The sequence below is a fragment of the Sinocyclocheilus rhinocerous genome, unplaced genomic scaffold (genome assembly GCF_001515625.1).
Source record: "Sinocyclocheilus rhinocerous isolate Xijiao unplaced genomic scaffold, SAMN03320098_v1.1 scaffold865, whole genome shotgun sequence".
Classification (NCBI taxonomy): domain Eukaryota; kingdom Metazoa; phylum Chordata; class Actinopteri; order Cypriniformes; family Cyprinidae; genus Sinocyclocheilus; species Sinocyclocheilus rhinocerous.
Window position 1 is genome coordinate 133825 of NW_015646167.1, and position 14843 is coordinate 148667.

The 14843-nt window shown below is 39.3% G+C and overlaps 1 protein-coding gene, 1 long non-coding RNA gene and 1 pseudogene across 2 annotated transcripts; 1 reads left to right on the forward strand and 2 right to left on the reverse strand.

Moving 5' to 3' along the window:
- Positions 1-1768: 1768 nt before the first annotated feature.
- Positions 1769-5063, forward strand: LOC107707045 (uncharacterized; annotated as a pseudogene).
- Positions 5064-5937: 874 nt separating this feature from the next.
- LOC107707063 (uncharacterized) lies at positions 5938-6995 on the reverse strand. Its single transcript, XR_001636220.1, has 2 exons — positions 6028-6995; positions 5938-5990 (listed from the first exon to the last, which is right to left on the reverse strand). It is a non-coding gene; the product is annotated as an uncharacterized LOC107707063 (long non-coding RNA).
- Positions 6996-7022: 27 nt separating this feature from the next.
- On the reverse strand, positions 7023-11305 carry LOC107707061 (uncharacterized). The gene is made up of 4 exons (XM_016510940.1): positions 10747-11305; positions 8128-8628; positions 7526-7713; positions 7023-7231 (listed from the first exon to the last, which is right to left on the reverse strand). Exons 2-4 carry the CDS (start codon positions 8523-8525, stop codon positions 7146-7148), a joined length of 672 nt encoding a protein of 223 aa, XP_016366426.1. The 5' UTR covers positions 8526-8628; positions 10747-11305; the 3' UTR covers positions 7023-7145.
- Positions 11306-14843: the final 3538 nt, after the last annotated feature.

The window sequence follows — 14843 nt, forward strand, 5'->3', positions numbered from 1 at the left end:
ACAGTGGCATCATTACGTTGGTACAGCGTTTGGTTTTACAGCAGACCAATTAATAAGATCACTGACTCATTAAAACAGAAAGTACATAATGTGTTCTGTCCCAGAGTGTTTTTGTAGCTCCACTAGTAGACAATACACATTCCACTGAATATCTTCTGGCAGCATCGTGTGCCTGCTATTGTGTTCACTTCCTATTGTGGGCAACAGGGTGGCGTGACATCATTTTACTTGATATATGCAGCAGTGAGTCATTTTTCTGTCTACAGCTGAATTGTAGTCAACACAGAATTCACCCACTACAGATTATGTCCTTACGTGTTAACCTGAATTTTATGTGTGATTGATTAATTTGCTGAAATTAAATATGAAGAAATTATTGACCTTTTATGATAAACAGATGAAACGGTTAAAGAACATGAAACATACAAATGTACCGATGTAAAAGTCACCAATTTATTGGCACAGGCAGTATTAGTAGTGGGAGACAGATGATTGTCATGAGAGAATTTTGAAGTCTGCTTTGATGGTTTTATAGTGGGTTCGGGCACTTGTTAGCTGGCCAGGTTGGGAGACCACCAGGCCAACCATCTAAACCCCAGCCTAACCCACCTAAGACAGCCAAACCACAGTTTCATAAGCATTAATACTGCATCATTTCTTCATTTAATCAGTTAACTCTGTTTATTAGGCAAGAAGTGATGACCTGGCACTGTGGTTAAATGCAAATAATAACCTTGCTTTTGCTACTTAGCTAAATTACAGTGCCTGACCACAGCACTATTATATTAAGCTACATGAACATTGGATAATTCTTAACTGAATACAAAACGGCAGTGTATCATTGGCTATAAAATCATATGGCTGTAAGTTCCAGATTTTGCCTTTTGGTCATAAATAACTTTTAATCATGAAACTTTTAAAAGTCACTGAATATTCGTTTTGGAATTGATTAGATTTCATTTGTCAAATGTATCCTGTGATGATGTGTTAAATGTTACTCTCCAAAAATATACAAAAGTATTAACAGGCGTTATGGGATATTTTACGTTTTTCTTTAAGAGCACAACACGCAGATGATCCCTTGCGCGCGACAGAAGCATCTGCACAATGATCAGCGCGAGAAATACGAAGACCTGAATTCCGAAACTCCCAAAACCGTGGAGGAAAAACATTAGGATAAGAGACTATTACTCTATTATTATTAACTTCCCCCCAAAAATGCATTGCAGGCAGGGGGAAGACAAAGAAGTGGATGTGGAAATAGGCGCGACAGTGTGCTGGCATTAATTTGCTCAATATAAATGCATCTCATTTACAACAGATTGGTTTGATTTTCCATCAGTGTACATGTAAAACACGAGTTCTGGTGTAAGTATATACAAATTTTCTTTTGATTACATGCTCATTTATGCGCGTATGCTTTGTGCTCAAATTTCTAGTTATTTAGGTAATTGGTTAGATTTTGTTTGGTAGCCATAAACGGTGCTGCAGAGGTCGTATTATGATGACGTGTTTGGTGAAAACATTAATTGTAAATTCCCATATTAAATGCAAAGGGTTTTATTTTCTCCTCAACCCATCGCTGGCAATGACAGGCTTGGCTGCCGTTGCCTAGTAACGAAGCGACGAGCCCTTAGTAGATGTGGGCTTCATCAAATCCTGTTCTTTCAACATTAGAAGGTTAAAAAACAATTTTTTGTTATATAAGTGTGTATTGTGTACGTTATAAGAACTAATAATTATATAAACCGTTTTGCCTTTGTGATAGATGCAGGAACAAGAACAAAGGGCAAGACTGCAGCACTTCCTGTCGGAGCTTGCAATACTGGGTTCTTTACAGGTGGGCTTTTCCTGAAGCAATACAATGTACAATTTCATTTTTAATTAAAACTTCAGGACTTTGTGAGGTAATTAAAGCTCATGCCACAGTCTTTTATGTCTGTCTGTAGGGCTTCCATTATTTTCAGCCCTGGCTAAGAGGTAGAGAGGAACTTCTGCTGACTGTGGTCAATGATGACTTGGTGGGATTTTTACTTCTCTGTTTATCTCTTTTTATTTTCTCTCTCACACTTTTTTATATGGAAAAATGTGTTTGAGAAGATGTTTGGAGATGTTAAGTTACAAAGCGCACCTTCAAACATTTTTAAACATACTAGTACAGGTGCATCTCAATAAATTAGAATGTCGTGGAAAAGTTCATTTATTTCAGTAATTCAACTCAAATTGTGAAACTCGTGTATTAAATAAATTCAATGCACACGGAAACAATAAACATAGTCTCAGGCTCAAGTGCTGCTGCATCAGCGTCAGTTATATCTTACAGAGAGTGTTTCTTTGCTCACAGATATGGCGTTCTCCTGGGTTCGCCGTATCTGTGGCCTCCACCTTTACCAGCTCAACTTGCAGTAGCAGTTACAGCCTGGACAGCGACTACGCCAGCTCGCCTTTAGCAGGAAAAGGGCCACTTCCACAACACAAACAAGACGCCACACAGCAACAAACTCCCAGCAGGTGGAGGAAAAAATATCCTTAGACTGTACCAATTATAAGCTAAGTGCTGTATATCAATTATTTTCATTACTCAATTATAGGAATGTTGATTCTCATCTTCTGCCAGCCTCACCCAGTGAGAGAGAGATCGCTGTTCCTGTGAGTATCATTGCCAATGTCAAATTCACAGATTAAGAACATTACCAATCTTGAAATGCACTGGCAATATTAGTTTAGATTGGAGAAAATAAACACTACCGTTCAAAGGTTTGGGGTCTCTTAAAGGGGTCATATGATGCGATTTCAATTTTTCCTTTCTCTTTGGAGTGTTACAAGCTCTTGGTGCATACACCTCCACAGTACAAACCAGAGACACCAGACGCCACACAGCAACAAACTCCCAGCAGGTGGAGGAAAAAATATCCTTAGACTGTACCAATTATAAGCTAAGTGCTGTATATCAATTATTTTCATTACTCAATTATAGGAATGTTGATTCTCATCTTCTGCCAGCCTCACCCAGTGAGAGAGAGATCGCTGTTCCTGTGAGTATCATTGCCAATGTCAAATTCACAGATTAAGAACATTACCAATCTTGAAATGCACTGGAAATATTAGTTTAGATTGGAGAAAATAAACACTACCGTTCAAAGGTTTGGAGTCTCTTAAAGGGGTCATATGATGCGATTTCAATTTTTCCTTTCTCTTTGGAGTGTTACAAGCTCTTGGTGCATAAAGAAGATCTGTAAAGTTGCAAAGACTAAAGTCTCAAATCCAAAGAGATATTCAACCACGCCTACCTAAAATGGCTCGTTCTACCTCCGCATACTCTAGGCCGCGGCTCACTCTAGGCCTCAGGCCTCCGCTCACTCGCGGTGTGTGACGCTTTTACGTTGTGAAAGCGAAACTACTTTGTTTGGCCTTCCAAAAGAGGACACGACTAGAAATCAGTGGTTAAGTTGTATTTACAACACTGTTCCAGAACAGTTTAACCCAAATATTCAGATGTGTCCAGTGCATTTTATGGAGGACTGTTTCCTGATCCTGGTAGAGTAGACTACAATGCCGGCTGTTCTGACTCACAGACTGTAAGTACGTTTTTTATATTTAAAGGATTTGCCACTGACGATTCAAACGCGAGTTTTGAGCAGTGTAGAGTAGCACTTGTTGTTTGTCATTTCTCCGATCACAAATGCAGACATGGTTTTATGTTACGCTCCGGCCTGACAGGGCATCACAGTATGGTAAGGGGCGTAACATTTCCGTCACACGCTTGAGGTATTCGGCCAATCACAACGCACTGGATAGCTGGCCAATCAGAGCACACTTTGCTTTTCAGACCGATGAGCTTTGTAAAAATCGACGCGTTTCAGAAAGGCGGGGCATAGAGGAGAAACAATAATGTAGAGTATGTGGAAAATAATGTTTTTTTTTAACCTTAAACCGCATAAACACATTTCATTACACCAAATACACAAAATAATGTTCTTTTTAGCAGCATCATATGACCCCTTTAAGATTTCTCTTCATCAAAAATACAGTAAAAACACTAATATTGTGAAGTATTATTGCAATTTAAAATAACTGTTATTTTAATATATTCCACAATATTTTTTAAAATAAGATATTAAAACTAAATTTCTGATTGTCATGAAGTGATCAAGGCTCTCAAAATATATTTTTTTTCATTGCAGGAAATGAACTGCACCCTGTTCCTGTTAGCCGGCTATGCCAAGTATGGGTAACCTTATGTCTGGATTCAATCCAATCATAAGCGCCTAGTAAACGTCAGAGGACCTGATACGCTAGTCAAAGATACACCAATGAAGCTGAATTCCATCACAGACTGGGTTTCAACATCCCAAGGTTTTAAGATCATATTTATTTGAAGTTATTTATAACTTTTATTGGCCATATTTTCACAATTTTATTATAAACACTATTTCTTTATGTTCCTGAATCAAAGTTTGGAAACTTTTATCTGCCCTGTAGGAACTCATGTGTGGGACATGGTGAGTAAGTTGGTGGGACTGTGCACAATGCCGCCTCCCGACAACCCCTTCTCTTTGGACATGTGCTACCTCCAAACCCTGTCCCTCCCAGAGTGCTTCCTGGTCACTGGGGCCCTCCTGAATTTCCTGGAGATGATTGTGGTTCAGGGAAGCCAAGAGGAACCATTCTATGATCTGGGTGAGCACAGAGTCTGGGAAATCTATGATCCAAATATTTGGAACGTTCTTTTGTCATTGTGCTCATACGATAAGGGGCGTAAGAAAAACAATACAAAAATCTAAACAGCAAAGTCTTAGGCCTTCTTTGTATATCCTGTGTCTGTTGCATATATTCATTTCGCTGTGGCACAGAATCACTTATTTTTCTGCCAAGAGCCACAGTGGTTACTGGTTTTGGCCTTAGGTTAGATTTTACCATCATCCTCTAATACACTGTATCCCCTACTTTGTGTCGTATTTGTGGAAGAGTTGAAGCCACTAAGACTTCATTTCCTAAGCCTTTCTGAGGTCCAAAGGTTTCAAGGCAGCGACAGGACTCGACGTCATTTACCAACCAAATAAAAATGAACAACAACATCCAAGGGTATTAAACTCCAAAGGATCACTGCTTTTACCATTTGGCCTAAAACTCCAAACATCACAATCTAGAATTGTAACAATTTGAACCATGAACTAACATGTTTGGTTTTCTTTGACATTAAGGAGCATTAATTTATGTATAAACAAAGATGTTTAATAATGACAGCTTTAGACCCACTTAGACTTTAAGCTTCTAAATATCAGCCATGGCATGTTTTTGTGAACCACGAACATGTCTTTGAAAAGTTACGAAATCAGACCAGGAACATTTTAATCCCTCGCATTAAAAGATTTGCACCCCATGACTTACACAGAAACTGCTCCCTCTTTAAGGATCCAATCAGTCCTGAAAATTAAAGTAACAACTGGCTTTTTAAAAGTTAGTGATGTCTTTGTGTTCAATAAATTAATAGAATACAGGACACAAATGTTTTATGTATAAAAAAAAGTTTAATATTCCATAAAATACATTTAATATTTAAATACGTACATGAAAATAGGTTTAAAATAAGGTACAAGAACATTCATAGAACATTAAACACCTCATAAAGCAGACAGAACAGATCCAACAACAGATCTGAGGTCATTGTAGTACGAGATGCGGTTTAATATGATTTTAAATAAAATCCATAAGGATAAAATGGAGAAAAAAATCCTTTGATGTAATTGGCGTAACACATCAGGCAGAATTTTTAATACCATAAGGCACTGACTGTATACTACTGTTATATATGATGTAATTCTTAGTGAGCGTATGTAATAGTGTGAAGGAAATATCCACTTATGGTGCTGGACAATCTTTTCTACTAGGAAATCTTGATTGTTCCAGTCATGCAAAGCAGGGTGTCCTTGTTTAAAATACTTGGTTTATGCAACTAGGCCACTTAAAAATTAGATTTATACACACAACTGCAGTGCAAAGATGCTGCTTTTTCAAGGACATGACGCTCTATGCAAGCATACCTTTGAATCAGTCAGCATTCTGATGTCTTAAGCTGTTGCCTGGAGACAGTGACTTAGTTGGCTTTTTTTCTTTTTAGACAAAAATTAGCTGATGTAGTGAAACAACTTGCAGTTACAGAAAAAAAAGCCTAAAAAACTGCTGGAATGCAGGTGCTTGGAGAGAATATTCTAATTTTAAGTGCACACAGCAATACCACTAACACTATTCCTCTTGATCTGTTTGGAACCTAGGAACCAATGCTTCAAGTTCAAACCTTGAACAACTCAAATGAATAAAAATGGCAAATTGAGGTAGAACCAGGCAAAGCAGGATATGGCTATGATAGACCAACCAGAAACAAGAATCTGTACCTCTGTCTTTCCAATGCTAAATTACAACCAGTGCTGATGATGTCAAGTTGGTATACAAATATGAAGTAAATAATACACCATGAATGATGGTCACATTGAGGGTGTAATATTAATTCAATCATCAGTTACAATGTGTGGAGGATTTGGCCATATGAAAAGGAGCATTGCTTCCTTTGTGTATTTGGGATAGAAACAGTTTTCCAAAGCACTTACTTTGATGTCCTGGTCCTGCTACTGTTTACCATCATGCATCCACCTACTTTCCACACAGATCCTCATCTGACACCTCTAATACAAACAAAAACTGTCTCACTGCTCATCAGTCACATCAACAAACTACCCAGACATGTACTGTACACAGAGGAGGAGACTGACTTGAAAAACTCAACTCTGTGATGCATACATGGCTTTAAAACTAGACAGCGGTTCAGCTCAGATGAACAGCTTTGGTTTTGTCTCATAGTCCTTAAGCAAACTGAGATGACATTTAAACCAGCATGACTGAACCCATCAATTTCCAAAACCAAACAATGATCTCTAGAAACCCATATTTTATCACTTTGGTAAACTGGTAAACTCAAATGCGGTGGCTGTTCAGATACGGACTCTGCACTTGAGTTGCAAACTCTACCAAAGCTCAAAAATTCCATCAGCTGTAGGTGTGGTTGTTCTTTTCCTCACATTCAATGCTGGAAATTCCCAAGCATCACAAAATGAATGTTGTCAAGGTTCAGGGTGGGTTGGTGACCATCAGTGCCAGTTGTCGCTGGCAGAACCTCTGCTGGAAATGGCACGGAGAGGACTGCGGGACACCGACCCCCTCTTCTTCCAACGGACTGCAACACAAAATCCAAAACAAATACAGTTACAACTGTGAAATAGAAAAATAGAACCTTGAGGAAATGTAAAATAATAAAAGATTCTAATGGTTGCATTCATCACACATTTACATTATATTAAATCATTTGGCAGACGCTTTTATCCAAAGTGACTTGTATTCAAGGTACATTTTATCAGTTCATGCATTCCCTGGGAATCAACCCCATGACCTTGGCATTGCTAGCAACTTTCTGTTTGAGCTACAGGAACACTGTACTCATCTGTCACCACTTTGTCCTGCTTCAACTCACCTTTCCCCAGACTAGCTGGCAATGTTGACCCTTTGGGTGCAGTGGGTGTACCAGGAATCTCTGGCTCTTTAGTGATTCCTTCCCCTTGTGGCAAAGTGGCACATCCACCCTGCCAGTCGTTGAGCGCTTGCTGAAACGACATTGCCAGGCAGGCGGTCATGTCCTTTGCCCTTTCTGCCCGACTGCACCAGAACACTCTGCATTGTAGCTGCTGACCGGGCTGCCTGCAGATGTACAGAAACACATTGGGTCTGGCCGTGTGCGAGGCACAGTATGCGATATCCTGCAAGTAGGTCTTGGTGAGCTGTCTTCCAGTGCTTAGTTCTTTAACTTCGACATATCGGGGTCGCACTACCAGGGCGTGATCTTTAGAAAGCTTCCCAGGGGCCCCATCCAGGAGTCGATCGATGGCATCCTCTGCCTGCTCTAAGTCCAGGGAGAAGATCTTCTTGGTGCCAAGGTAGTGCACTTTGAAGAGAGGATCGCCGTGAGACAGGCTCTCTGTGTGGTCACGACGGAATCGCCGACGCAGAGCCGCTGGAGAGTTCTTTAGAGTTTGCATCAGATGGAAGGAGGCCAGGGCCATTGTTGCCCGACTGCACCAGAACACTCTGCATTGTAGCTGCTGACCGGGCTGCCTGCAGATGTACAGAAACACATTGGGTCTGGCCGTGTGCGAGGCACAGTATGCGATATCCTGCAAGTAGGTCTTGGTGAGCTGTCTTCCAGTGCTTAGTTCTTTAACTTCGACATATCGGGGTCGCACTACCAGGGCGTGATCTTTAGAAAGCTTCCCAGGGGCCCCATCCAGGAGTCGATCGATGGCATCCTCTGCCTGCTCTAAGTCCAGGGAGAAGATCTTCTTGGTGCCAAGGTAGTGCACTTTGAAGAGAGGATCGCCGTGAGACAGGCTCTCTGTGTGGTCACGACGGAATCGCCGACGCAGAGCCGCTGGAGAGTTCTTTAGAGTTTGCATCAGATGGAAGGAGGCCAGGGCCATTGTGATAGAAGACAGCGGAGACACTTTTTTTTGGAGTCACAGGGATGTTTCTGCTTATCCAGTAAGCCTCCCAGTGTGGCACAGCTGAGTATAGCCTTGAGATCTGAAGCAAAGAAGGTAGAGAAAGATGTTGTCATGCTCATGAGGTGAAAATCTCAACACAACATGCTCTTTACCCCAAAGAGATATTTACTAGTGTGGTCCAAGTGTTACTTTTCTTAACCATGTTTTTCACTTCATATTTATTTAGCTACACACTACCTTACTGTTTAAACATAAAATGAACCAGAACATTATGTTCTTATGTGGCAACCCGACTGCAGCTGTCTGTCAGCTCTTCATGGAAAAATGGCTACAAATAAATCCACACCCAAGATCTCAGGATAGGATCCATTTCAGTCCAGTATTAATGCACACTTATGCGTTGTCTCCTCCTGCGTGCCGCAGAGGAGCTTCAAATATTAAACAGGCCACATTTGCGTCTAGCAAGAGTGGAAGAACGTCTGTGAGTCATCCGAGACACTCTGCTGGAAAAAGGACAATAACAAACGTGTGTGGGGACATCGAAAAGTACTTTTCCACTTCAATTCAGCAATATTTAACTTTACACCATTTTAAAGGGGCTTATTTATAAGAGTTTGTTCATGTTTAAGTTAGATTTTGTTCCAAGTTGGGATGGATGGACTGATATAAAAATTCTGTCAAAAATGAGCATGCACACAAGTAAATATTCAATACTGATCCTTATAAATAAATATCTAACATCGGCTGATAATCAATATGGTACCAAAATATCATGCAACTGATCAAGAAACTACTCTCCATCTACATTGGCATATGACCTTGCCAGAAGTTCCCAGAAGTTTCTTACCCTGCTTCTTACAGCCCAGTTCAAGCATTTCTCTTAATTATATACTTAGAGTGTTGAAACATGCACATCAGCCATTTCAAACATGCATTTAACAAACCCCGTGTTAACATGCCCTTGAGGGCCTCATTATGCCAAGTCTAAATGCACAGAGGGGTGCTGTAGTTCTGCCTTGCTGAAGTTATGTAACACTTGCGGTTGGTTTTTCTTTTGTCTCGTGTTCCCAAAAACATCTCACTTTTATTCCCACATTGTGCCGGCCATGTGGCCGATACCATTGTGCTGCATTTTATTTTTTCCGCTTGTTCTGGCCCATTATTTCAGCATCCCCAAATGCTTCTGATGTTGGTCACCACTCAGACCTCCAACTGTTTTTAGCTCCAATCCCTATTGTTGAGGAGAAACTTTCTACAGGAAACAGCTTTAGACGTCATCCCGCCACCTTCAAATATTTCTTGTCCCAAAGACAATGGTGTGTTATAGCGTGTCAAGTGAGAAATGCAAACAAGAAAAAACCTAGACTGATCTGATCTACAAGCAACAAGTAGACACACAAACAAGCACATCTATAAGAAAATGACCTTTCCCTTAGAATACCTTTGTGAGCATCTGAACCAGAATGTGCTTTGTGAACTATAGGCCTATGTCTAAAATGGCTTTTTTTTTTTTTTGGATAATCACAAAATTTGTCCAATGTGTTTTGTTGCCTCATTTGCTGTAGAAAGAGACACTCAGATTTACTCACGATAAGAACATTCATAGTCAGATACAGTAGGCTTAAATGTAAAACAATTCTGATGATTATCTTATGGTCGCAGACTAATAATAGAGACAAGCAAAAAACACTGCTTTAAGTGAAAGTCTATATTTACTCAGAGGTCCTCATATGGTCATCCACAACTTTTCAAGAGTTAATTATTACAAACCAGTGCAATTACTTCATAGTGGTTGACTGATCATGCTTTTTTTAAGTAACTCATGCCATTATTGATATTGCTGACTTAAATCAGCCTAACGTTGCTTGCTAGTTTTCTAGCTTGGTTTTACTGGGACTCCGGTCAGGTGAAATGATTAAATACAAATTTAATAGCTGTAAATGATATTAACATGAAATAAACTCTTTTTTTAACACCGTATTTGTTCAGTTGAATAATGGGCCTGGCAGACATCCATCACTAGTTTACAGTCCATCAAGAAAGTCAAATACACAATTATGAAATATCCCAGCTAAAGACCAAATAAGCTGAGACCAGTAGCCACTTTTCAGTGGGTCAGCCTGGAAGACAATCTTAAACTGGTACAACTTAAGGGCGGCAGAACAAATAAATATTATTGTATCAGTGAAAGACTCACCTTTCATGCAATCTTCGCTTTTGGTCCGGCACAGGTAAATCACGCGTCCTCCACAAACAGCTAAATGGAAAGTAGACGTCCAAACAGTCGTACCTTTTGTCACCTCGTAAAACTTTTTTCACCAAAATCGAAATTGTAGCGGTAGTGGCGCTTCACGATACACTAAGACGAACGCGCTGTTTCACAATGTCGGGAGTGGATATGGTTCGAGACAAACGCATGTTCTCCTTGGCGTGTGCAGCGCGGCTCTGCTTACCTTCACTGTACGCTCTGACAAACCGAATGAGTAGCCTGGCGCGCGTCTGCAGCGCTGTATTTGAGCGGCGTGGGCACGCCTCCGCGGGGAGATGTGGGACAACGATGAGGACACGGAGTTAACGAGTGCTGGCAGTGTATGAGGAGGGTGTGGGCCAAGTTCAGCCCTCAGGAAAGCGTCAGCGATGTATCCAAAATATCCAAAAGACAATGCATCTTTGAGCATGGTCGGTGGTAAATGCCACTGGTTGTCAACTGGATATGTAAATGCATGATACAGATAGCATCGAATAATGACGAGCTTGCTGTAGGTACAAAGACTGATAAGGAAACTGCATGTGTTACTATATTTAATAGTTTTTGCTCGTTCACCATGTCTGGTGTGTAAGACTAAAGGTAAGCCTGCACGTACATGTATACAATGTGAGTATATAAAATATAAATTAATGACAAAAGCATTCACAAGTGTGTAGCTTAATTAGTATTAGTAAATTCAAGGTCAAATTTTGACACTTTATTAAACAAACTAACACCTGTAGAGGAAATCGGGGAGTGTTTGGGTGAAGTACCATTATGACCTCCACCTTCCTTTTAAAGCGACAGTACAATTTGTAAGACTTGTATAACATTATAACTTGTATAAAATGTATAACATTAACACAAACTTTTCATCTACATGTTTTAAAAAAAACTAGAAGTATTATGGCTGACCATAACACTTTCTAATGTACTTCTAGCTACTGGACGCACAAAGATCACACAAAATGTGATGGTATAGACCAGTGTTTCCCAACCGGGGTGCCGTGTAAAAAAATATTTTTTAAATATTTTTAAATTGCTAAAATGTTCAAAAAAAGCATCTATTATATAATATCCATTTCTGATGTCTTCGGCTGCCGAAAATTAGTTCACCGCTCAGGTTTCACTTTCACGTGGTGTGAGGCTCTGCGTATTATCCCGCTCTATGCGTGTGCACTCCGCTCAGTCGCTCCACTCGTATACCGTTTATGCTCATCGGAACAGCAAAGTCCACTCAAAAATCTAAAAAAAGGTTGGGAAACACTGGTATAGACAACTGACGCAACTGTGAGAGTGACTAACATGGGTTAATTTAGCAAATTAGCACCAATGCATAGCAAACAACCTTCAAAGCGTTAGTTAGTGGCGTGAGTAATGTAATGGTTAATAATCTGGGCTATTAATGCAAAAGTTGCTTGTTGACTCCCATATGGAGGTGATGCATCACTTGGAGAATTTAACAAGGCATCCTATCTATTGCCATTGTGCCAGATCAAATCACTTCTTAAAGGGATAGTTCACCTTCAGTTGCTGGTCCCCATTGACTTCCATAGTATGGGAAAAAACCACTATATGCAAGTCAGTGTGGACCAGCAACTGAAGGTGAACTATCCCCTTAACCTCAGGGCTGAAGAGACCAGCTGTTTCTGAAATTAGTGAACTCTGCAGTATGTCCCGCATCTTTCCCATTGCAACCAAAGCCTTCACACTGCTGCCCCCTCAAACTGCTACTATTTTGTAAACTGGCTGTAATTAGTTCATCGGTTGCTCTCCTGCACTGATAGTTATGCTACACTGTACTTTTATTGTTTTGTTGTATGAAATTATTTTTGTGCTGCACACATTTATCTCTTTCTATTCCACTACACATTGGTGAGCATGATTTCCACTAGTGTGGTTTTGTGAAAATTGGAAATCTCGTCAACTAAGTGGTGAATCTCGGTTCTTTGAAACTTCATGTCTTCAAAGGAAGAATATGAGATGTCTTTTTTATATTTTTGATGATTCAAACATTTTGATGTGTTTTAATTAAATTGCTTGGTTTTTCAGTCAGGGTGAAAGTGAATTGAGTTCATTCATGCCATGCGTGAGTACTGAGAAAGGAGCACTGAGCCCCTGTGTAATCAGCAAATGGGTGGTTTGGGAGACACACCCACCAAAGTAGCTCTGGTAGCACAGCAGTGCTATTATACAACTGCCAGTGCCAAAGCAGGAATAACTGAACAATTGTCACAGGTAAAGCATTTGACGTAAACCACTTTTTTTTTTGCCAGTATGGCAATAAGCAAGCAAGGTATCATGTGTGCACATTATAATTTAATACCAAATGCTGTATAAATATAAATACAACCATTTCTGGATAAAACTTTCTTGTATCTGTGATCTTTTTGGTGATAACTCTGTTCTTAATCTAATGTCCATTAAGGTTTGTTGTTTTTTAAGGGGTGGGGTTGCTATTTGTGGAGCCTGAGAACTTCAGGGAAGCAAAGCATAAAAAGTGTTTTCTGCTTGCTTTCTTAAACTCAACATCTTAGTAATCAGAGTAACCACCCACTTCTCTCTGTAAGCCTCCATATCTTATCTCACAGGTAAACTAAAATTTTCCAACAAAAACAAGAAAATCTCAAAAAGCAGACAACGCCATCTCTAAATAGGAGACATTTTAATGGACCAAAATGTGATTGACGTAACTGTTTGGACATTTTCTTTTCATCTCTCTAGTAAGCAAGTAGCCATTTAAGCAGTTGTTTGATCCAAAGCACCACATATTATAAGGACGATCCCCTTGGAGCAACTGACCGATGTTGCCTAAGGGTGTTAAGATACTTCAGTTTGCTATGCATTAGTTGAAGTGGTTTAAATGACCGTCTGTTATCTATTTAATCTAGTTAATATCTATTAACGTGCACAAATACATTCTTCTAATGCCAAGTCATGATGCTTAATCATAATTAGGTCAATCACAAATAATTAAATGATTCAAATGTAACAGTGAGAGCTGTATGTCATTCACAAGTAGTTTTCAATTTAGAGAAACTCCAAATTCTACATAATTTTTAAATGATAATACATGTTGTCTGTTTAATGAACTTCCCTAAATCCCTTAACTTCTTCAAAGGGCAAAATAGTACAAGAACACTGAGAGCCATTAAGGAAGTACAGAAGAGTTGTTGTGATATAAATATATTTCTGTTTTAATTTGGAACAATAAGACATTTATTAGTACTGGACTTTTTCTGCTGTAGCAGATTCGGAGACAGCTGCGTGCTGGAATATTTATGTGACCTCTGACAAAGCACTGCTGCTAAATTTAGTAACAGGTGAGCGAGCCATAAACAGCATTATTAGATTACTTGTGACAATTTATGCAGCATATCCCATGTCATGTGTTTGGAGTTCACAACCTTACAGTAACCTGCAGGCATGGAGTTTTATCATTAACACAACATCAATCTAATTGCCTAATATAGGCCTACTGCTTAATTAGATGAGCTTCTATTAACCCTGTTGAAGTATGAGGTAGTAATCTTCTAATGTTTTAGAATAGACATAAACAGTCTTCTTTTTAACCAAACAAGACAAATACCATGCTAGATTTACCTGACAAAGCAACACTTAACACGTGCAGAAACATGTGCAGAAATTTTTTTCTAGGCATGAGCTTCCTGTTTACCTTTTTTAGATATTGTATATGTTGTATTTATAGTTTCTGCATTTTACACTTATTTTTTACCCATACGCTTAGAAAAGAAAAACAACACAAGTTAAATTAATTTCAAGATTACAATGTTTTCCTGCAGATGAATGATTTGTTTAATTTTTTGTGTAGCCTAAAGTGTAACCTACAACTAGATTACTTAAAAACATGTTTGTAATAATGCCAAAAATAATGCCAATTTTTTTTTATGTCAGCACCAATTAATATGGATCATTTTTTGTCAATCTGCTAAAATGTGGTCACTCCATCAAAAGAAACTACTTAAATTACAATGTGAAACTATCAGGCAAAAAATAGGCCTCAATTTTGTGTTTTTGTTTTTTCA